The sequence below is a fragment of the Typopeltis vanoorti genome, chromosome 16 (genome assembly GCF_054136105.1).
Source record: "Typopeltis vanoorti isolate ZY-2024b chromosome 16, IOZ_Tvanoo_1.0, whole genome shotgun sequence".
Lineage (NCBI taxonomy): Eukaryota > Metazoa > Arthropoda > Arachnida > Uropygi > Thelyphonidae > Typopeltis > Typopeltis vanoorti.
The window spans coordinates 13,346,111-13,370,706 of record NC_143564.1 but is presented as its reverse complement, the minus strand read 5'-3'; the positions used below and the strand labels follow the sequence as shown (position 1 = coordinate 13,370,706).

At 36.8% G+C, this 24,596-nt stretch overlaps 1 protein-coding gene across 2 annotated transcripts in view; it reads right to left on the bottom strand.

Annotated features, from left to right (window-relative positions):
- LOC150097854 (T-complex protein 11-like protein 1) overlaps window positions 1–24,596 on the bottom strand; it is a 202,108-nt gene that overhangs the window by 53,468 nt on the left and 124,044 nt on the right. For both annotated transcript variants that reach the window (XM_090406253.1, XM_090406251.1), the window contains exon 8: window positions 7,095–7,279. In XM_090406253.1, coding sequence (XP_090262379.1) covers window positions 7,095–7,279 — 185 coding nt within the window. The remainder of the gene's footprint in view (window positions 1–7,094; window positions 7,280–24,596) is intronic.

The window sequence follows — 24,596 nt, the reverse complement described above, 5'->3', positions numbered from 1 at the left end:
AAATTGACATGGAAAAAAACATAAAATTCACGTGTCTGGTTCTCTGCTAGATTACTTAACATTTCTTTCTTTAGCCTAATTACTAATGCAATTAAATGCGCTCGCATATAAGTCAGACACAGGAGCAGACTTGTACATACTTTACATTAATTTAACTCAAACGATATATCTTATTAGGCTTAACTAAAACTTTCACATACTATTCCTTCTTCAATATATAACATTATCTGGTTCCTCATAACTCTGCAAAGCTACTTCACAATTATTTTCAACAATTCGGCTTTCCGTCTTTGCTACTGTTCTTTATACTAACAAACAAAAAATTTCAACAATCTTTGCCAGTAATTTCACACCTAGGAAAGTTCTATACAAAAATCTTACTTGTTACTTTGTCATCCAGTTCATTGCACAAGATCCTTGAGATCGTTGACACCTTCTTCTACTTTCCAGTAAATTTCACACACGGGCACTTTTTACAACATCGATGACACACAAGGAAGTCGCCAAGGAATTTAGCAGTGGGAGCTCTGGAGTATTCCATCACTGCTATTACGAAACTTCTATCATCATCAGGCATCGGCTGGTGGGATGTGGGTCCCTCGTCCTTGGAATGGTAGGACACACTGGAAACTCCTCACAGCGAGAGCAGGAAAGGAAAACTGGAACTGGAAAGCCTAGCCTCCGAAAGGCTCACGCCAAGAAAATCCTAACGCTGAAATCGTTGTACCGAAAAACTCTTTTCCTGCGATTTGTCCCCCTTTTATTCTGCTCTCCCGACCTTGGAACTCTCACAGATTTAATCACCTGGATTTTCTTGAAGGGGTCTTCTCAGCCACCTGCCGGTCAAGTCGGGAAACCCCGTACTTCACTGACTTTCGCAAGTTGCGATCACCTCAGGTCTTACATACTAATCCCGTCTGAGTTAATTCTTTGTCTGTACAATTTCTTATTACAATTTATTCTAACTTTTTTTTAGGCTTATTACAGAAAAATTGAGTTAAGTATTAATCAAAATACAAGTATATTAAATTAATTTCATTTCCCAAGTAAAATCGGTATAGAAGAAATTTTATTCTAAAATCTTTCTAAACAAGATTTTACAATGCCAAGGAAATGTTGGAAAGGGTCCAGAGAAGATTCACAAAGGTGATCAGTGGTCTTTAGAATGTGGAGTACGAGGACAGATTGAGGGAAAGTAAGTTGCAAAGCCTCGTGAATGGGAGGAAGAGAGGGGAGGGATATGATTGAGACATAAGCTAGTCAGGGATTGTTGTCAGGTTGGCATGGAAGAGATTTTTCATAGAATGGGAGGGGGGGGGGGTAGAAGAAGCCACTGTTGGAAATTGTATAAAGAGGGTGTGAGCAGTGAGGAGCAGGTTCTTTGCATGGAGAGTGGTTGGTGAGTGGAATGCATTGCCTGAACGTGTTGTGAATGTAGACACAATGAATCGGTTTAACACAAGGTGGGATGAGCATCGTGTGCAATAGTGTGTACCTCTAAGATGAGTCTCTGACTCCATGGAGGTCAGAATACCGTAAAAAGAATCATAGATGATAAAGGTGACTGGAAAACTAAAATATAATACGAGGGCTGTTCAATAAGTAATAAGACTAATTTTACTGTCACGAAACCACTCATCACAAAATTAATTTCTGTGCAATAAAGAAATGTTGCTGTCTGTATTAACAAAAGAGGTTGATAGATGGCATATACGGGCTGATGTGCCAGTGTGTCAGGTGACTAAACGCAAGCTTGTTTCGGCACGCCAACGAGCCGCGACCAGTCGTCGAAATGGAAGCGTCCTTGGAACAGCATTATGCGATTAAATTTTGTGTGCGTTTGCAAAAATCGGCATCGGACACTTTTAACATGATACGCGAAGCTTTCCACGATGAAGCAATGTCGAGGGCAAGTGTTTTTCACTGGCATAAAACTTTTAAGGAAGGAAGGCAAAATGTGGAAGATCTTGAACGTGAGGGAAGACCTTCAACGTCCATCACAGAGACAATGACAACACAGCAGCGATTATCATCAAGGAGGATCGTAGAATTACAGAACGCCAGCTGCATGTTGTCCTGAATATTTCTGTGGGAAGTGTTCACTCAATCATGGCTGAACATTTGGGACTGAAACGTGTTTGCACCCGATGGATTCCCAAACTCTTGACATGGGAGCAAATGTAGCATCGAGTGGATGTGCACACAGAATGGAAAGAAAGACTGGAACAAGAAGGCGACAACTTCTTAAAACGCATCATTACAGCAGATGAAGCTTAGTTGTATCACTATGACCCTACAATGAAACAACAAAGCAGTGAATGGAAGCATCCATCTTCGCCTACCCCCAAGAAAGCAAAAACTGTAAAATTGGCTGGTAAAGTTATGACCATAATGTTTTTTGACTACGAAGGCATTGTTTACCAATACGCTGCAGAACCCGGGAATACTGTAAACGGCTCATACTATGCGGATGTTTTACGGACAATGGTACAGCACGTCAAAAGCGTCCATTGCTGAAGAATGGCTTCTTATTGCACCACGATAATGCAAGGCCACATATTGCTGGTTGTGTAGTGGACATGTTGCAGAAGAACAACATAGACCTACCACACCCTCCATACAGTCCTGATCTCGCACCGTGCGATTTCTGGCTGTTTCCTCAGCTCAAGAAACCACTAAGAGGCTGCCATTTCGAAAGCAACAAAGCATGTGTAAAAGCTGCGGAGGCGGTTTTGAAAGAACTCTCAAAAAACGGACTTTCACATGTGTTTAAGAAGTGGATGCAACGTTGGGACAAATGCATTGCGTCTCACGGTAGTTACTTCGAAAAAGACCATGTAAATGATGGCGATTAAAGGTAACCTGTTTTCTGTGTAAATATAGTCTTATAACTTATTGAACAGCCTCCGTATATCTAGATGTTTGTAGTTCTCCTCCTCTTATGTATATTAGGCCTAGTGGCCCGTTACGTGTGTGTCAGGCCATGCCTAACACACACGTAACACACACTGTTACGATTTGAAGATGTTTGAAGTAATTACTTGGAAAGATCTAAGTGAAACAATAACTGACAGAATAGTGGACAGAAAATACTGAAAAGAAATGCAAACCAGAGTGTATAAATATTTGAGGTAATAAAACCATCAAAATCCTGAAATGTGGAAAAGCAGCTAGTGTAGATACATTTTACAAGAATGCTCAGATATGACAAAATAAAAGTTTTATGGTGACTCCACAATTCAGAAGACTAGGCCCAAAGAACAAATTCTGTATAACTGGAGTGGATCCACATAGCACCTATCTATAAAAAAAAAGGGAAATAAAACTGAATGTGAGGATTAAATTACTGAGTATTTGAGGTAAGATTTATGCAAGCATACTTGAGAAGAGACTAAGAAAAACTTTGGAAGAAACTTGGAAAAGAACAAAGCAGGAGGATTTAGGTCCATATTTTCACCAGATCTTCACTTAAAAAAAAAAAAATCTTAGCCAATTTTGAAGTATGCTCATATAAATTAGAACATGCAGTATGAAAATCTCTCTATATTCTGACATCCAGTTATTACGTTTTGTCATCATCATGGTATTTATCTTCAATATTCTTACCCAAGTCTTCTGACATGGTTTTGCTACTTTTACATATGCACCTTTCTTTTTTTCTTTTTTTTGCTCCATACACTCTATATTATAATTCAGATTCCTCATAATAATGACGCCTGTTCATAACACGGGATACCTCTGCTATTATCAATAGGTTTCATTTATACCAGCAATTCATTCCATCCCAACTACCCCTGTTATTCATAAACTAACTAATTTTAACCCAGTCCCTTCTCATCATCATTGTTATCTTTTCTATAAAAAAAAAAAAAGATGGGTGAGAGCAGTGGTCGCCAAAGGGGTCGATATGACATTGTCAGGGGTCGACAGAAATATATAAGACATCATTGTATGGGTAATATTTAATTCAGTTAACTTGGATTACCTCCATGACAAATGACATGGAGGTAATGACAACGCAATTAAGAGTTAATCGTGGGATCAGTACCTCCATCTTACAGATCCATGAATAGGACCTGTAAGATGGAGTAAGGTTATGAAAATAGTTACTGAGGCCAATCAAGTAGGCCAAAATGACGTATTTACCAATAAACGGATGTTGGTGGTTCCTGCCAGCCGGCACAATGGGAGCGAGATTGCAACACGTGCGTGGCTCTTATTTACTGATACTTACAAGTATTCGATCCCAGTCTCATTTTTGCGCATCGACATATAAGTGAGCATTAATGTTCTAAAATTCATCAACATACATATTATAATTCAATCGTTATTCATTCATGAACTAAACTTCTCTGAGCAGTGCTGGTAGTAATAGCAGTGATATTAATACCAGTAGTTTATTAATATCACTAGTAATACCAGTGATATTACAAGTGATAGTAATAGTAGTAGTAATAGTAATATAATAATATATACTATATTATACATACAATAAACACTGTAACTATAAAATAAACAATCTAAAAACTCACATAAGCGTCCTTTTTTGCTCGTCCTATTATAATTACGTAATAGTAAAATATAGGGGGGGTCGATAAAAAGTCAAGAAACTCCTGAAGGGGTTGACGGGCAAATAACTTTGGCAACCCCTGGGTGAGAGAGTGATGATCCCAGATCCATTATTCTCCTTGCATCTCAGACCATCTCATAATTATTTTCCCCATTCTTGTTCACAAACTCACTACTGTTTCCAGCATCTATCTTCCTTGCAATGTTGCTACCTATTTATACTTTCCTGTCTATTTTCTGCTCTTATTCTCTTCTCTTACTCCTCCCAATGGACCCACAGTTCCTGCTTCACAGAAGGAACATTTGTTAAAGATAATGATACTCTTGAAAAATCACGAAGAAAAGAAAAATAAAAGGAATTAAATTAATGCTATGAATGTTTTGTATGAAGGTTATGGTCTAGTGTTAAATTGTGATAGATTGTGATTTTAGGAATTCCAATCTTATCAGGATTTAACATACATAACCCAATGAAAAGGAAAATAAATATATGTGTTTGTCTCTAGGTATTATAATATTGCTTTGTAAATATGTTAAATGTTTCAAATTTAAGAAAATAGGGTAGTTATCTAGTATTTCAACAAAAGACCACTCACTAGTTTGTAAATAACAGTGGAAATGTAAATATTTAATATTTGTTAGAGCCATAAGTATTAGGAGTTATTGAATGACTTCCACAAATTTCAAAAGGGGATGTAAATCCAAAGATCACGAAGCAGTAATGTGAGGGATGCAGTTTCCTCGGGCAATCTCGTACCGACGACGCTCGAGAAGGGTAGCGGAGAAAAGTGGACACTGTGACGTCGACCCACGTGAAAGCACTAGGTGGACATCGCAGAGTGCAAGAATTGCCGGGGACCGAGGCGAAATAAAAGGGTCAAGTTCCGCTCACACGAGGCTTTTTGTTCCTGATCTCCTGGTGTTTGTCTCTCGGTGTCGTGAACTGGAGAAGGGTTGCAGCGCCTCCACTCCGGAGGTTTTGATCGACAAAACCTCCGGAGTGGAGGTTTTGTCGATCAAAAATCGACAAAAACTCGGCAGAAACTCGGAGTCCGTAGTCCCGTGGAGTGAGTATAGGCCCAGAAAGCCAGAGAGGAACCTATGGAAATTTCGGTCAAGGAGAAACAGATTCCTGAAGATCGATTAATGTGATGAACGTTCAAGATAGATAAGTAGACTTTATTAAATTTGTTAGCTATGGATGAAAGGATTTGTGTTGCATTGTGATTCAGAGGAAAGAACATTAATAGTATTATAAAGAACTGAACTGTAGTGATCTTGAGATAAATAATGTAAATTTATGTCTCCTTATGGAATCGAATTATATTATGTATTTAAAGAGTGTTATGATAAAGTTCAGAGTAAAAAGTGATATTAATAACAAATTGTAAAAGACATTGATGCTATCTAGAGTGGCTTGGTTGTAACTGGATTGGAAAAATTATTGCTGTGAATATCATACCTAGTTAGACTGTTTGTTTGCTGATAAGATTTCTATTGCTAATATAAAAATAATCAGTTTGAGTGTTTTAATGTTAACCTAATTGTCAGGAACTCTCTCAGAATGAGAACTAAACTAACATGTACTGTATATATATATATATATATATATATATATATATATATATATATATATATATATATAATTATAGTGTTCAATAAATCTTGCTTTTGAATCCAATTAAGACTATCTGTAATTTGGAATCCGATGCACCTCTTATAAAACTTGATACGAACGTAGCCGGGAAATTAAAAAGAAGAGATTTTGGCCACGTCTGCAAGGTCAAGGTATCACTTAAGTACAATCTAGAGATTGCCTCTTGATTGATATAGTTTATTTAATCTAAAAGCCCTAAGTGATGCAGCAATAAAAATAAATTTCTTAGTGCTTTAGGAGAGGTTGATCTCAGATACTCTGATATTGGCTTGACCCTGAGGCAATTCCATTGTTATTCAGAGGTATCACGTGATACCTGAGAAAGAGTCTTACGAGTATTTGTATGATAGACTAAAAGGTACATATATTAGAAGGAAGTCGACACAACACTAGTCCTGGAATCACATTTGCATGTATGACAAGCAAATGTGATTCCAAACGTTTTCAAAATGCACTTTCAGTTGAATCTCATCAACAGAGTATGTTTCAATTCTTTCATTTAGTACAGAGGTGACTAAATTAATTTTTCCATTAATAAAGATATTGGAACTAGCCTGGGAAGATGAGATAGAACTAATTAGACTTAATAATAAATACTGTTGTGTTTTTCTTTACAGTTTTAATAGAAATTTCAGAGAACAAAAATTCCATGCATAGAATGATTACTGATTTGTGTTTTCTACTCCAAGCAATAATCCAAATTAGCAACTTCTTCACAAGAATTGATTTCTTTGATCATCGATAGTTTAAAAAGTCGGTAATACCTGACTTATATACCTGATTAAATGTAAAAAAAAAAAGCAAGCAAAACAAAATTATACTGCTTGTGCAGTGCAAAATCTTGTAAGTATCAGAAATAATTACATACCTCCATTTTGGAGCTTCATTCAGAAGTACAATTACATGTTCTTTTAAAGTTTCTTTAAATTTGCTTATGCTGTATAATGCTTCTCCAACAACACTATATGTAACAAGCAAAACACTTGCTACAATTGTTAGAAGAGTAAGTTGATCCCTCACAAGAAGGTATCTAGCTTTATCCATGACTAGGGTCTAAAAAAATATATAATGAAAGTAAAATTCAGCCACTCCTCTTGGTACACTCAGAATTAAACACATTGTAAAAGTAATCAAAATCAAAACACATTGTAAAAGTAATCAAAATCATAATGTGCTGGTTGACATATGAATAATGAATTATAAGTAGAGTTATAAAAAAAAAATGGAAAGAAAAATTTCACAAGTTTGTGCCATTGTCATATAACTGAAAGGCATTCTGTATCATGATATGTTGATAAATACAGTAGCAAACAAATTAATCTGAACACTTGCAATTTAAACAAAAATTTAAGTTTCCAAGAAAATAAGGGAAGCATACGGCCAACCACATTATCCTCGAGACAGTTGGAAGATTTAAAAAAAAATACTTCGATACTCTAAAAGGTAGAAGAGGAGGACTAAGAAAGAGAAATAAAGAAGAAAATAAGTAAAAAAATTAAACTCCAACTTTACCTAATAATTTATACATGCAATTCTACTCTTAACAAGTTTATTAATTCGCTTAGGCAAGGACTATACCAATGTACAACACATTTCTTATTTCTGCATCTAGAAACCATTCTTTTATAATGGATTGTATTAAGTTATCCTTTGAATCACAATTTAATTTTCCAAGTTCTCTTTTTCACTATTTGGTTAATGTCAGCAGAGTTACCTGGCCACTGAAGCAATTGGATGTGAATTTTGAGGAACTCTTTCACTTTTTTTGAAGTGTTGCATGGAGCAAGATCCTGTTAGAAGATGAGTTCTTTGTCTTTCTGGATCTGGAACCACTCTTTTCTCCAATATTTTTATGTATTGGTCACTTGTCATAATACTGTCAAGAGGCACAAGTGATCCTGGACCGTCATGTGAAAAACAACCCCGAACATCTTTTAGCTGGGTGTTTAGGAGCTTGTTGAAGGTTAATGGGAGAAGTCTTTTCAGTCGATGATTTGCAGACATTGGGTACTCGCTCTCCTTGGATAAAGAAATGATTCTCATCTGAGAATATGACCTTCTTCCACTTCTCAACAGTTCTGTCTTCTCAACATTTCTGCCTGCTGGAGCCTCTTTTTCTGCATAGCCTTCATCAACAGTTATTTCTTTTTTGGTCTGTGGGCAGTCTTCCTTGCTTTCAACAATCTTCTACAGACTGTCATATCAAAAACAGTAACCCCACCAGCTACCAAGTCTCTATTTAAGTCTACAGCAGACAGTCTTGTATTCATTTTGCTTTTCCTGACTAGTAAATGATCTTGAATAAGTGTAATTTTCCTTTTTCACCCATATTTCCTTATTCTTTCAGCAGAAAAGGCACTGTTCTGCCTAAACCTCTTTAAAATCACATTAACAGTACTCAAATCAGCACATACTCATTGGCAATTTGCCTTTTAAAGTCATGGATGTGTGCTGAGAGAGAGAGAGAGTGAGTACAAGTTTTTGAACACTTTCTTGGAGATGTATCCATTTTATAGCTACACAAAATGAATAAAACACTACAAATGTCAACTTGTTTACATACTATTAAAACCAAAACCAAAAATAGTAAATCCAAACCAAACCAAAATTACTGTGAAATGAAACAAAAGCCAAACCAAAATCATAAACTTGACAAAAATTTGGCTTGTTCAGATTAATTTGTTTGCTACTGTAGATACAAGTATAGTAAATTTATTAGCATTAATGTTTAAATCCTGGGGGAGACCTGACTCCTACCAGGCGCCTCCCTCGGGTGGCAGATGAGGGAAACCCCAATGGGTTGCTCTGAATAAAGAATAAGGAGTCGTGGACCAAAGGATGCAGCAGAGGAGTGGCAAGCCAGCTGCATTATTCTGCCATTCAACCCTATGAATCAGGAGTCTCCACTGTGTCAAGAGAATGTTACTGCGTCCAAGGAAACCGACGCGACTGATCCTGGATCACAGGGAGCAGTCAAGAAGTTTAGTATGTGGTCAGCCAATAGAATTTCACATCTCTTAACGTTAAATATAAGGACACTGTTAAAACCTGGGAAAATAAATTTGATGGAAAAAGAACTTGCTAGGATTAAATGGGACATATTAGGTTTGGCTGAAACCCATTGGACAGGAAAAGGAGTTATAAATCTAAATTCAGGAAAACTATTCTACTCGGGCAGAGAGGACAATATACATAGAGGAGTCGCCATTTTAGCGAATAATAGTCTACAAAATGCAGTCATGGCCATAGAACCACATGGCCCAAGAATGATCGCTATCAGATTAAAAGGTAAAGAAAAAAAAATGTTCACTTTACGATTATTCAAATCTACGCTCCAAACCAGTCACATGAAGATGAAGAAATCAATACCTTTTATGATAAGTTGCAAGATCTAATAGACAAGACCAATAAGAAAGATATATTAATAGTGATGGGAGATTTTAATGCCAAAATTGGGAAGTTCACCGCAGGCATGGAGGATGTTATTGGCAGGTTCGAAGTTGATAACAGAAATGAAAGAGGTGAAAGAATTTTAGAATTTTGTAAAGCAAATAATCTATTTATCTGTAACACCCTTTTTTTCCATAGACCTTCCCGCAAATACACATGGACTTCACTAGATGGTACAACAAAGAACTGTATTGATTACATTCTAATCAAATGCAATTGGAAATCATCAGTGCAAAATGTTAGAACTTTAAAAACTCCAGACTTTGACACTGACCATGAACTGCTAGCAGCAAAAATTAAACTAAAATTCAAGTATCGTAAATTACGAGCTTCTATCAACAAAGTGGACCTGTCAAAACTGAAAGAGAAATCTATGCAAAATAATTATCAGACACTAATAGGAAATGAGTTTAGAAGATTATCCTATGACAATATAGAAAATACATGGAATCAAGGTAAAAAAATTGTTACAAGTACTGCAAGAAACATACTTGGTACAACATCAAGACCAAATCATGAATGGATAATTCCTGAAATTCTAAATACTTTAGAAGAAAAAAGAACAGCAAAGCATATATTAAATATAAAAAATACAGAAGAAAATAAACAACATTATAAGAATCTTAAAAACAAAATTGATAAAATGTGCATATCTGCCAAAAATAACTGGTTGGAGGAAAAAGCAAAACTCTGTGAAGAAGCTAATAAAAGAAGTGATAATAAAACGGTATACAAAATTATTAAAGAATTAACTAAGATCTATAAAGATAAACCATTAGCAATGAAAGATAAAAACAATCTAGAAACTGGGTCAATACAAAATATTAAAATAATTTGGAAGGACTACTATCAAACATTATTTCAAAAAGAACAGGAGGAGGAAAATATAACAGAAAAGATGATATATGAAAAGGCACAACCCATAACCTCAGCAGAAATTATAAATGCAATAAACCAAATGAAACTTTCAAAAGCTACAGTTAAGATGAAATATCTATAGAACGATGGAAATATGGTGGCAAGGAAGCCATTAATTTCTTAATGAATTTATTTAATCAAATTCTTTATACTGGAGTAATTCCAACTGACTGGAAAACAGGAATTATTATACCAATTCACAAAAAAAGGAGACAAAAGAATATGTGAAAATTACAGACCCATAACACTCTTAAGTCATAGTTATAAACTATTCGTTCGAATTATACAAAAGAGAACACAGGTGCTTACAGAACAAATCATAGAGGAAAACCAAGCAGGATTCAGGCCACACAGATAACTATAGACCATATCTTCACCATTAATAATATAGCAGAAAAATATTGGGAATACAACATGACCATATACTGTTGTTTTATAGATTTTAAGCAAGCCTTTGATTCAGTTAATAGAAACAAATTGATTACTATCCTAAAAAACACAAAAATGGATTCTGATATTTTAACATTTATTATAAATTATTATGGAGACACCAAAGCTTTTGTTAAAACAAACAACATTAAAACCGAGAATTTCAGAGTCGAGAAAGGTGTAATGCAGGGATGCCCTCTCTCACCTCAACTCTTTATCCTCTTCCTAGAAGAAGTCTGTAAAACCATAGCCGATGAACCAGGTGTAAAAATCAATGGTACCAACATTAATCACATAAAATACGCAGATGATATAATTATTTTAGCAGATTCTAAACCACAGCTAGAAAAAACTATTAATATTTTAAATGACTCTTGTAAAACTTATGGTATGAAAATAAACTTAAAATTTTCTTCTTCTCTACCTATCTTCATAAAACAAAAATAATGAAGATAGGTAGAGAAGAAGAAAATATTTCTATAAATCTTGAAAATCACCTGGTGGAACAAGTTAATAAATATGTTTATCTTGGCAGTCTTATATCTAGTAACATCAACAATATGGAAACAGTAAAACACAGGCTAAACTTAGGTTGGACCAACATGAATAAAATAAACAAAATATGGAAAAATAAAAAAATCCCAATGAGTCTAAAATTGTTGAGAGTTTATTTTTCACTTGGTTAGACTGTAATCAGTTTAGTTTAATCCTTCATCCAAGTGTGAGCAAACAAAGCTTGCGCCTGAAAGTATCTTCAGGACTGGAGTAAGGTAGTACAACACAGGGCAACTTGTTGCAAACGTGGAGAAAGCTCTTTCATCACTAATATTTCAGTATCTCCCATAATGCAAAGCACATCTCCTTGCAGATGTGTGTAATGCTATGTATTAAGGCAAGGGCCACTACCCATACCAGTTTCGACCTTTATTGAGGTCTCGTCAGTGGGAGCCAGGCCCAGTTGTGGAGACACAAAGGCAGAAGCAATGAGAGGTCATCCTAACCTATAGGAGTTGCCAAGGGTGTACAACATTATTATTAAATTACTCTGAATTCAGAGAAAGATGTTGAGAGTTAATTTTTCACTTGGTTAGACTATAATAAGTTTAGTTTAATCCTTTATCCAAGTGTGAGCAAACAAAGTTTGCACCTGAAAGTATCTTCAGGACTGGAGTAAGGTAGTACAACACCGGGCAACTCGTTGCAAACATGGAGAAAGCTCTCATCACTCCTATCTCAGTATCTCCCATAATGCAAAGCACATCTCCTATCAAAGCAACTGGGCCTGACTCCCACTGACGAGACCTTAATAAAGGTCCAAACTGGTATAGGTAGTGGCCCCTGCCTTAATGCATAGCATTATACATATCCGCAAGGAGATGTGTTTTGCATTATGGGAGATACTGAGATAAGAGTGATGAGAGAGCTTTCTCCAACTTTGCAATGAGTTGCCTGGTGTTGTACTACCTTACTCCAGTCCTGAAGATACTTTCAGGCACAAACTCTGTTTGCTCACACTTGGATAAAGGATTAAACTAAACTTATTATAGTCTAACCAAGTGAAAAATAAACTCTCAACATCTTTCTCTGAATCCGGAGTAATTTAACAATAAGGTTGTACACCATTGGCAACTCCTATAGGTTAGGATGACCCCTCATTGCTTCTTCCTTTATGTCTCCATAACTGGGCCTGGCTCCCACTGACGAGACCTCAATAAAGGTCGAAACCGGTATGGGTAGTGGCCCTTGCCTTAATGCATAGTATTATACATATCCACAAGGAGATGTGCTTTGCATTATGGGAGATACTGAGATAGGAGTGATGAGAGAGCTTTCTCCACCCGGTGTTGTACTACCTTACTCCAGTCCTGAAGATACTTTCAGGTGCAAACTTTGTTTGCTCACACTTGGATAAAGGATTAAACTAAATTTATATTAGAGTCTAAAATTAAAATTATATAAAACAATTATTATCCCAATGGCTACTTATGCTTCAGAAGCCTGGAGATTAACTCAACAACCACTCAAGAAACTTCAAGCATTTGAAATGTCTCTGATATGATAGAAATGATATGATAGATATGAGAAATGCCTCAGAAAAATTAATAACACCCACTGGATGCAACACAAGACTAATGATCAAGTCAGAACAGATTTAGACTTCCCAGATAATATAACAGACACAATCATTAAGTATCAACTGAGATGGTTTGGTCATATTCAGAGAACAGCCCCCTCATAGACTCCCATATTTAGCTCTGAATGGATATATCGGAAGAAAAAGACCTAGAGGCAGACCAAGAAGTACTTGGATAAAATTGCTGAAAGAACATTCACATCTACCCAGCTATAGAGTCATGATTGAGATGGCTAAAGATCGCGATAAGTGGAGAACCTTTCTTCTTAGTGGACTCAACCCGTTACCAATCGGATGAGATGAGATGAGATGAGATGAGATGAATGTTTAAATTAACTCTTTGATAGATGTAAGTATATATGGATTTTGTAGGTGCTCTCAAACAGGTATGTTGCAGCATAGTAACATTATCTGGGCACTCATTTTCCAATTCATATTGCCATGTGATCATCTCTGCTGACCAGAAAATGATAGACTAGTATCTTCCACCTTATTGTCAGGAAACTAGTTGCAAAAATGATCAGTTTATAGCATGAGTCAGAACATGCATGATCAAATATCATGGGAATACAAAAACACATACATATGGAGAGTGAATACAGATCCAAGATTAAATGGTTAATTAGCTATAGGTTTTCAAATTTTAGAATATGAAGTTTTCTGTGGAATTTGCAATTCACATTTATAACATGCTCTCAAAAACAGTATGCACAAAATATGTCCCCTCCCAAAAAAAAAAAATAAATAAATAATAATAAATAAATAAATAAATATTTTTAATCAAATATCAAGTGAGAAGTCATCAAAATCCAAATGATCAAAAAAAAACCCATGCAATATCATTTAAGCAAAAATGCAATTCAGAACAGTAGCAAAGCAAAAAGGCAATTAGATCAATTTTTACACACTTCTTACAGCTTCACAGATACAGTAAGAAGCACTTTAGAAGCTCAAAAAATGAGATCTGATAACAATGAAGTCTGGACATATAAGATACCAATCTGGGGAGGCTGTTGATAGAAAGATAATAATAACGTTAACTTAATTATGCACTACTATCATAGCATCCTGTACAGTACTCGAGAGTACAAATCAGGAATTTGGTGATGATAACTTTAGAACATTACCTCAGGGACAAAGAAAATCTCAAAGATACAACTGAGTGATGCCATACCAGAAATCAATATAGAAGTACAGTTTTCTCTCTGCCTAGTCCACACATGCAGTAATTTTACTGCCCTGATTTTTTGTGTTTAAAATTCATAAATTTACTTACAAGTTTAAAATATATGAATTTTTATATATGTATATATTTTCATGCTGCTCTTTATGATGTGTATCAAATCCTGATCAAGTCTCCTTCATCAATAGGTTACTGGGTTGACTACAACTCTTCTGAATAAAAAAAAGTATTGATTTTTATTTAAATAACAAAACCTATAGTTTTAATTAGAACAGAAATAAAATAACACAAGAAATTATAAAAACTTCAAATATTCATCAATCATTTTTCTCCACTACTGAAACTAAAGTTTGAAACATTTCATATACACTATACAATTTAAAAATCAAAATTTTTTACAAGGCGGTGATGATGATGCTACAATTTCCCACAAATGTACTTTTATATGCATTACAGTATGATGAAATCAACTTTTTTGTAATTGCTGATTTATAAATTTATAAACGCAATCTACTGCTCATATAAAATTCAATTTGACTATGAATTCTGATTATGAAAAAAAAAACTATTGATAATTCTGCATTTTTGGAAATTATGGAGACAACTACCGTGTTTGAATAAAAACTTTAGTTTACTATTACTAAAATTTTACAATTCGATGTTTCGACCTTTATGTTAAGGTCATCTTCTGGAGCGTACAAATATACACAGGAAACAAGCTATACCACAATCATACTGGTTCGTTAAAGACACTGACTAACCGCTACCACAATTGTTGGCCTGACCTCTGGTGGGAGAAAAAAAAAAAAAATTATACATCAGCGCTAAAGTCCTATTATTTGTGTTGTCTACTATATACATATATTAACATTATATTAACATCATTCCAGCTAGTTGGAGTGGAATGGTTTCTAATAATGGCAGATTGGCTAGAGTCCTGACTTGTGTTGAATCTTTCAAATTAGGTTGGCTGAATGTGTGCCATCCAGATCCTTGGAAATTTCATACCATCTTTGTTGTTGATATTTGGGTGGTTTATCAGGATTTCGCAGGATTCTTTAAATTTTCTTTCGTACCATGTTTTTGTACGGTGTAAGGAGCAGGTGCTTTTCCAGTTGATTTGGTGTAAGGTGTTGAGTGCGTGGTCTGAGAGGCCTGCTTCACCATAATGGTTATATTTAATGTGTCTAATGTGTTCTTTTTTGCATATAGGGATTGTCCGTCCTGTTTCACCAATGTACGGTAAGTTACAGGTGCAGCGGATGCAATAGACTCCAGGATGTGCTAATGGGAGGAGAGGGTCCTTAGAGGAGCTGAATATAGTTTTAAGTTTAGTGGGTGGTTTAAAGGTGGCATTAAGGTTATAATGTTGTAGGATTCTGTTGATTTTTTCTGATAACCCTTTAATGTATGGGATGGCTATGGTTTTACTGTAGTCTAGATTCGTTTTTGTTGTGGTTTTATAGAGTATTTTATTGACAGTATTTTTGTTATAGCCATTGTTTATGAATGTGTCACTAATGATTTTTAGTTCTTGTTTCAGGGCCTGCTGGTTAGAGCAAATAGTTGTGGCTCTGTTTTTAAGGGTGTTTATGACTCCATATTTTTGTGCTGGGTGGTGATATGAATTCGCATGTATGTATTGGCCCGTGTGTGTAGGTTTTCGGTAGACCGTGAAGGATAGATTGCCTGAAGGAAGACGTGTAAGTAGTGTGTCTAGGAACGGGAGCGAATTTTGGTTTTCGATTTCGATGGTAAATTGTATGCGTTCGTGTTGTTTGTTTAGGTGGCTGAGGAATGTGTTTAGCGTTTGTCGACCGTGCGGCCAGATTGTCGGTCGAAGCGTGGCGGAATCAAGAGCCCTTTGCTCAAAGGTTTCCATGTAGAAGTTCGCGATTGGGGGGGATAATGGTGAGCCCATGGCCGTACCTTCCTTTTGTAGGTAGAATTTGTTTTGCCACACGAAGTAACCGGACTTTAGTACGTGGGCAAAGAGGGCCGTAATGTCGGGCGGAAATTTGTTTTGTAGTAGGAGAATTGTGTCATTGATGGGGACATTAGTGAAAAGGGCAGAAACGTCAAAACTGACTAATAAGTCATCTTTGTCGAGTGTTATGTTTTTGATTATGTTTATAAAGTGTTGTGTGTTTTTTACGTAGGAGGGGGAATGTCCTACCAACTCCTTGAGTGTTGCCGCTAATTTCTTGGCTAGGTGGTAATTGGGACTGTCTATTCCTTCCACTATTGGTCGAAGGGGCACATTTTGTTTGTGTATTTTCGGAACCCCATATATTCTGGGGGGGCGGGCGTAGTGGGGTTTGAGTTTTTTAACTGTGTCTGGTGGCCAAGAAGTGACAGACTTTAATAGTTTTTCTGTTTTGTCCTTTATCCTCTTTGTTGGGTTATAATTCACCATTTTATATGTGTTGTTATCGGCTACTAGTTGGTTCATTTGCAGTATGTATGTTGACCTGTCAAGGACAACAGTGGCACTGCCTTTATCAGCTTTCGTTATTATTATGTTTTGTTTGGCTTTTAACGATTTGATTGCTGCTAATTCTGTTTTAGTCAGGTTATTCTGTATGGTTTTCTTGGTATTTAGGACATTACTGGTTTCTAGTCGTATTTTGTCTGCTATGTTGTTAGGTAGGGATCTGATGCCTCTTTCAATGTGGTAGATAAAATCTAATTTGTTTACCTTTTTAGGCGCTATTGCGTAGTTCAGTCCTTTATTCAGCAGCGTGAGTTCGCCTTTGTTCAGGGTGTGGCTTGATAAGTTGATCACATGGTTCTTGCTTGTCGGTGGTTGGTCGCTCCTTGTCTCCGTTTTTTGTTCATTGTTGTTTCTCGGGGAGGAAGTCCTCTGATTGGCCGCCATATTTTGCCGTTGTTTCAACCAGTGGAATTTTTTCTCGAGTTTTTCTTTGTTCTTTTCCAGGGTATGCTTGGATCTATGACCGCACAGAAAAAGCAATGCTTAGGGAACAGATCCAAACAGCCCGCCGAAACCTAGCTACAACACAAAATCTAGTTTCTGAATTACAATTAGAACTATCGAACTATGTCAACCAAGACATTCTACAAACACTTGAAAGAATTACTGACAATTCAGCCAAGCATATCCTGGAAAAGAACAAAGAAAAACTCGAGAAAAAATTCCACTGGTTGAAACAACGGCAAAATATAGCGGCCAATCAGAGGACTTCCTCCCCGAGAAACAACAATGAACAAAAAACAAGGGAGACAAGGAGCGACCAACCACCGACAAGCAAGAACCATGTGATCAACTTATCAAGCCACACCCTGAACAACGGCGAACTCACGCTGCTGAATAAAGGACTGAACTACGCAATAGCGCCTAAAAAGGTAAACAAATTAGATTTTATCTACCACATTGAAAGAGGCATCAGATCCCTACCTAACAACATAGCAGACAAAATACGACTAGAAACCAGTAATGTCCTAAATACCAAGAAAACCATACAGAATAACCTGACTAAAACAGAATTAGCAGCAATCAAATAGTTAAAAGCCAAACAAAACATAATAATAACGAAAGCTGATAAAGGCAGTGCCACTGTTGTCCTTGACAGGTCAACATACATACTGCAAATGAACCAACTAGTAGCCGATAACAACACATATAAAATGGTGAATTATAACCCAACAAAGAGGATAAAGGACAAAACAGAAAAACTATTAAAGTCCGTCACTTCTTGGCCACCAGACACAGTTAAAAAACTCAAACCCCACTACGCCCGCCCCCCCAGAATATATGGGGTTCCGAAAATACACAAACAAAATGTGCCCCTTCGACCAATAGTGGAAGGAATAGACAGTCCCAATTACCACCTAGCCAAGAAATTAGCGGCAACACTCAAGGAGTTGGTAGGACATTCCCCCTCCTACGTAAAAAACACACAACACTTTATAAACATAATCAAAAACATAACACTCGACAAAGACGACTTATTAGTCAGTTTTGACGTTTCTGCCCTTTTCACTAATGTCCCCATCAATGACACAATTCTCCTACTACAAAACAAATTTCCGCCCGACATTACAGCCTTCTTTGCCCACGTACTAAAGTCCGGTTACTTCGTGTGGCAAAACAAATTCTACCTACAAAAGGAAGGTACGGCCATGGGCTCACCATTATCCCCCCCCAATCGCAAACTTCTACATGGAAACCTTTGAGCAAAGGGCTCTTGATTCCGCCACGCTTCGACCGACAATCTGGCTCAGATACGTGGACGACGTGTTCGCGATCTGGCCGCACGGTCGACAAACGCTAAACACATTCCTCAGCCACCTAAACAAACAACACGAACGCATACAATTTACCATCGAAATCGAAAACCAAAATTCGCTCCCGTTCCTAGACACACTAGTTACACGTCTTCCTTCAGGCAATCTATCCTTCACGGTCTACCGAAAACCTACACACACGGGCCAATACATACATGCGAATTCATATCACCACCCAGCACAAAAATATGGAGTCATAAACACCCTTAAAAACAGAGCCACAACTATTTGCTCTAACCAGCAGGCCCTGAAACAAGAACTAAAAATCATTAGTGACACATTCATAAACAATGGCTATAACAAAAATACTGTCAATAAAATACTCTATAAAACCACAACAAAAACGAATCTAGACTACAGTAAAACCATAGCCATCCCATACATTAAAGGGTTATCAGAAAAAATCAACAGAATACTACAACATTATAACCTTAATGCCACCTTTAAACCACCCACTAAACTTAAAACTATATTCAGCTCCTCTAAGGACCCTCTCCTCCCATTAGCACATCCTGGAGTCTATTGCATCCGCTGCACCTGTAACTTACCGTACATTGGTGAAACAGGACGGACAATCCCTATACGCAAAAAAGAACACATTAGACACATTAAATATAACCATTATGGTGAAGCAGGCCTCTCAGACCACGCACTCAACACCTTACACCAAATCAACTGGAAAAGCACCTGCTCCTTACACCGTACAAAAACATGGTACGAAAGAAAATTTAAAGAATCCTGCGAAATCCTGATAAACCACCCAAATATCAACAACAAAGATGGTATGAAAATTCCAAGGATCTGGATGGCACACATTCAGCCAACCTAATTTGAAAGATTCAACACAAGTCAGGACTCTAGCCAATCTGCCATTATTAGAAACCATTCCACTCCAACTAGCTGGAATGATGTTAATATAATGTTAATATGTGTATATAGTAGACAACACAAATAATAGGACTTTAGCGCTGATGTATAATTTTTTTTTTTTTTTTCTCCCACCAGAGGTCAGGCCAACAATTGTGGTAGCGGTTAGTCAGTGTCTTTAACGAACCAGTATGATTGTGGTATAGCTTGTTTCCTGTGTATATTTGTACTCTCCAGAAAATGACCTTAACATAAAGGTCGAAACGTCGAATTGTAAAATTTTAGTAATAGTAAACTAAAGTTTTTATTCAAACACGGTAGTTGTCTCCATAATTTCCAAAAATGCATTCGGATCACCGTGCAAGCCTAAAAGAAAGGATATTGATAATTCTGTTTCATTTTTCCCTTCCATTCAATTTTGTTTTTATATATTAATCCCATACATGAGAGGTCAAGGGATCTACAGGACAGAGGTGGACAGAATAAAAGAAGATGAATAGAAGCAGGTTTGGTGTGTTTGCAGTTGCACAATAAAGGGCTTTTGTATTAACAGGTGCAAAAGAAAGTGGAGGAAGATGGTTGCTAATTCACTGGAGCAGAGACCATGAAAGTACCTGTAGTACAGACACAGTACTGAAACACTGCAAGACACAGGTTGAAGTGAGTCTGTAAGAGAGGGATCATCTAGAGCCTAACTGCACACATCAGGATGGCATCAAGGATTTTAAGGGAAGCTTTACATGCAATATCACAAACATGTGAGCAGTATTCTAAACATGGATGGGTTTGAGATTTGTATATAGTGAAGAGTTATTCAGGTAAAACAGGCTCTTGAATGAAAAGAGAATGACAAGTTTCTTGGATGCTGAAGAGGCTACTGATATGATGAGTTTATGCCAGTAAATACAGGACATAAACGTCAGTCTAAACAAAGAGATCTGATCTTGTCTGGTGAGTTCTGTATTACTGAGGGCAAGAGTAGGTGAGCTGGGATCACTTTTGCATGAGAAAAGGCAAGACTGTGTTTGGGTGACACTGAACATAACAAGGTTGTCCCTGCCCCACTGGAGATAGTACGTAGATCACTGTTTAAGGCACTAGTTGTAGATGATCTTGTAGCCTGGGATTTCAGTGTACTGCATGGTTTGTCCAATGAGTAGGATGAGCGGAGAGCACTACTATCTGCAAAGCTGTGGATGGGATTAATGGTTATTGTGAGCAGGTCATTTATGTACAGGAGAAAGAGATTAGGTGATAGGACAGAGCCTTGAAGAACTCCAACAGTGGTGGTGAAGCTGGAAGAGAGAAAGCCATCTACCATGACTTGCCCAGACCAACCAGAGAGAAAGCTAGACAGCTACACAATTATAGAGGGTGGTAGGGAGACTGAAGGATAGCAATTTGTTTAGTAGGCCTTGATGCCACATATGGTCGAAAGCTTTGGAAATGTCAAGGAAGACAGCGCAAGTTTCTCTGAACCTTTCCATGGTACATGTCCAGTGGTGGCTGATGTAAGCTAAAAAGTAAACTGTGAATCTTGAATGGTGGAATTGATACTGGTGGTTGCTGATTAATTCATGAGCCTCTAAGTAGTGGAGGAGTTGGCTATTGATGACTTTCACCAATATTTTGGAGAAGACAGTGGTGATGGCAATTAGTCACTAGTTTGACAGTATACTTCTATTGCCCTTTTTTTGGAATAAGAGGGATATGAGATTGCTTCCATGTATCAAGATAAGTACCAGATATGTATAATAAATTATAGAGATGATGCTGGATGGGTGTTAACTCTGGAGCACAATGTTTGAGTACAACTGGGAAGATACTATCAGGACCAGAAGATCTTTATTATCAAAGTTATTTAGTAGTTTTGTAATGAGATCTTGTTGAAAAACTATAGTAGGCATATGTGGTGCTTGAAATCTGGTATGGTAGGAGGTGATTTCCGTTGGTCATCTATGCAGGAGTTTGAGGACAGAGTGATTTCAGAAGGTCAGCTTTATCTTTGGTGAAATAATAGTGATGCCATCAGGATGAGACAGAGGTGGAAGTGCAGAAGATACATCCAATAGCTTTAGCACGCAACCACAAAGCATGGCTAACATTGGGATAATATTCTGCTGGTGGCCTTTTATGAAATCAGATTTAGATCCACTGATGACTCATTTGCATATTGTTGCATGCTTTGATAGATAGAGTATGTAGCTGGAGTTCTTGATGTGAGCCAAATGGAATAAGCTGAATTTTTTTCTTTGACATATTTTCAGTTGAACCAGAGCTGCATTCATACCAGTGAGAATAATTTCTGTGACTCATTCACAGCAGGTGTTAGGGTCAGGTAAGTGGAAGCAATAGTCAAACCAAGGAAAGGAAGAGTGAAATTCTAGAGGTCATTCCAATTAGCTCCTTTGTAATGCCAGAGGATGCAAGGTCAGGAGTGGATGGAGGAGGGACATTCTGTGGGAGAGAAGACTTGTACAAGATTGTGATCTGAGGAAGAATAAAAAAATACAATAAGCAGTAAACATGAACTATTACAAATTTTCTTGTTCTTCTTAACCTAAAAGAAGCCACAAGCATATGTGGAGAAACTAGTCGTAACTATCTATATTATCATGACATAAATCAAGTGTTCGTTATCATTTGTCACAGCATTTTTTTGGTCAAAAAATCTACACACTCATCAGAGAGATTATCAATTAATTAGATTTCTCTCGTATATATAGCATCAAACAATTTAGAGAGGTTCTGGGTGCATCACCCCCCAGATGTGACTGTATTTCATGGTTCAACGGATTTGGGATTTATACAGGGTTAGAAGTTATAGAGGTTGTAGAGGTGAGATGCCTTGAGCAGAAAATTGAAAGTTATACCAAGTTTCCTGGAGGCTGAAGAATCCATGACAGATATTTTTTGACAGAAAAAGGCTAGAGGAGTAAATCAATCCAAGAAGAGAAATTTGATGGTGTCTGGAGCACTGATTATTATCAAAAGGAAGAAAGCAAACAAAATGATGCAGGATCTTTCCTGTGAGAAATTAGGCAGCAATGGATTTTGGTAACAGTGAAGTTCACCTAGTTACCTTTATCCCACTGGTCATCTATGATATCAGACTTTAGGATATTATATAGCATTTTGAGGCAGGCCTCTGATGATTGAACACTACAAGATTTGTCAAATGAGGAAGAGATAGCATGTACTATCATCAGCAAAGCTACACACAGAATTTCAAGCCATGTAGAGGTTTAATAGAATAAAAACAGCATAAGAAATGGTGTTTAATTCATTTCTTATGCTGTTTTCATTCTATGTACTATGCACAGTAGAGTCAAGTCTATCTAGATTACAAAGAGTGATCTCTAGATATCAATACAAAGTCTAAGGTGTAACTTGGAACACTTAATAATTATTGTTTCCATATTTTGGGAAGTTTTTTTTTTTTCCTATGTTCACTGGGCATCTACAGATGCCGTATGGTCACTCCGATGCTCGATGATGTTCCACACCAGGCCTTGCCATGTAGTCCTGTTTGCTTTTCTGGCAGCCTCAACTCTCTGAAGATCAGTCACTCCACACATGCCATCCATCCATCTCATTGATGGTCTACCCCTGCCTCTTTTTCCAGGAACTTTACCTTCTATTACTGTTCTAAGAAGTCCTCCTTCCATCCTTTCTATGTGTCCAAAATATTTTAATTTTCTTCTGTCAATATCCTTAAGGAGCCTTAAAGCTCTACTGATCTTTTCTAACATCCATTAGTATGCCTTTCAGTATATGATATCCTCAACAGCCTTAATATCTCAAAAGCAGATATCCGTTTTTTATCTGACTTCTTTAGGTTCCAAGTCTCACATCCATAAGTCACTGTTTGGAAAAACAACTGCATCCAAAATCCTCAACTTTGTTCCCATGGAGATTCCATCCTTCCAGATTTTAGACGGGTCTCTGACTGTTGTTTTAGCCATTCCTAACCTTTTTCTGACATCTTCTGAACAGCAATTCTTCACATTAATAATGGATCTCAGGTACTCAAACTTGTCGACTTCCTCAATTCTTTCTCCATTAAGGTACGCTTGTTTCTCAAGAGCTTCTCTGTTTGTTTTTCCTTTGAGAACCATGATCTTTGTCTTGCTAGGATTGAGTTGGGAAGTTTAACATAACCATATTTATTTAAATTAGGTTAGATTTTAAGGACAGCTGCAGATTCTTAAAAAAAAATTTTTTTTTTAAATAATAAAAAAAAAAACTCATATTGAACTTGCTATTGTTGTTTTTTCCCATTTGATTCTGTGGTCTAAGGTGTGCAAGACCTGATTTTCTACAGTCATGACTGCAGATGTATTGCTTAAGATCTAAGTGTCCGCTGGCTGATCTTCCAGTATACCCATACAGGCAAACTTGCAAGAATGACAAATTTTATATACAACTGAAACTAAGAGAGAGAGAGAAAGAGAGAGAGGGAGAGAGAGAGAGAGAGACAGGAAGGAGATAATTCTTTAGGTGAATGGATAAAGGTAACTGGTTTCAAGTGTTGTCTGAAGACAGTGTAGATTGTTTTTTTTTTTAAATTCTAGCTATTTTTTCTCAGATTCTTCAGTATGTAGAAAAGTATTTTTGCAAATTCTATTGGTACTGTAGCCATTAGGTAAAAAGATAGGCAAGCTAAGCTGTGAGGGATGCCTCACTGGAACAGATACTAATGGCCCCAATTAGCCAGAGTATTAATAATACCATATTCTGGGAGGAGAGTGAATGATGGATAGTTTGCAATATCTGTCCATAAGAAAGGTTACCATCTGGAAGATGCATTAAAGTATCTAAAAGGCTAGACATGGTAAAACAGATTCCTGGATGTTAATTGTCGATGTGAAGGAGGAAAGTGGCTAATGTGTCTAGGCCAAGAGGTCAAATTGAAAACATATCTTCGACTTATCTTAATGGAAGACTTATGTCTTCTATCTAGCTATATCTAGATAAATTGCATGATTTTCAAAACTCTAGTTCAAAACTGATGAGCAAAGGTGAGAGGAGAAAACTCACTGCAGTACCCTGTATTTGTTTGCGTATTTTGTTCTTTGAAG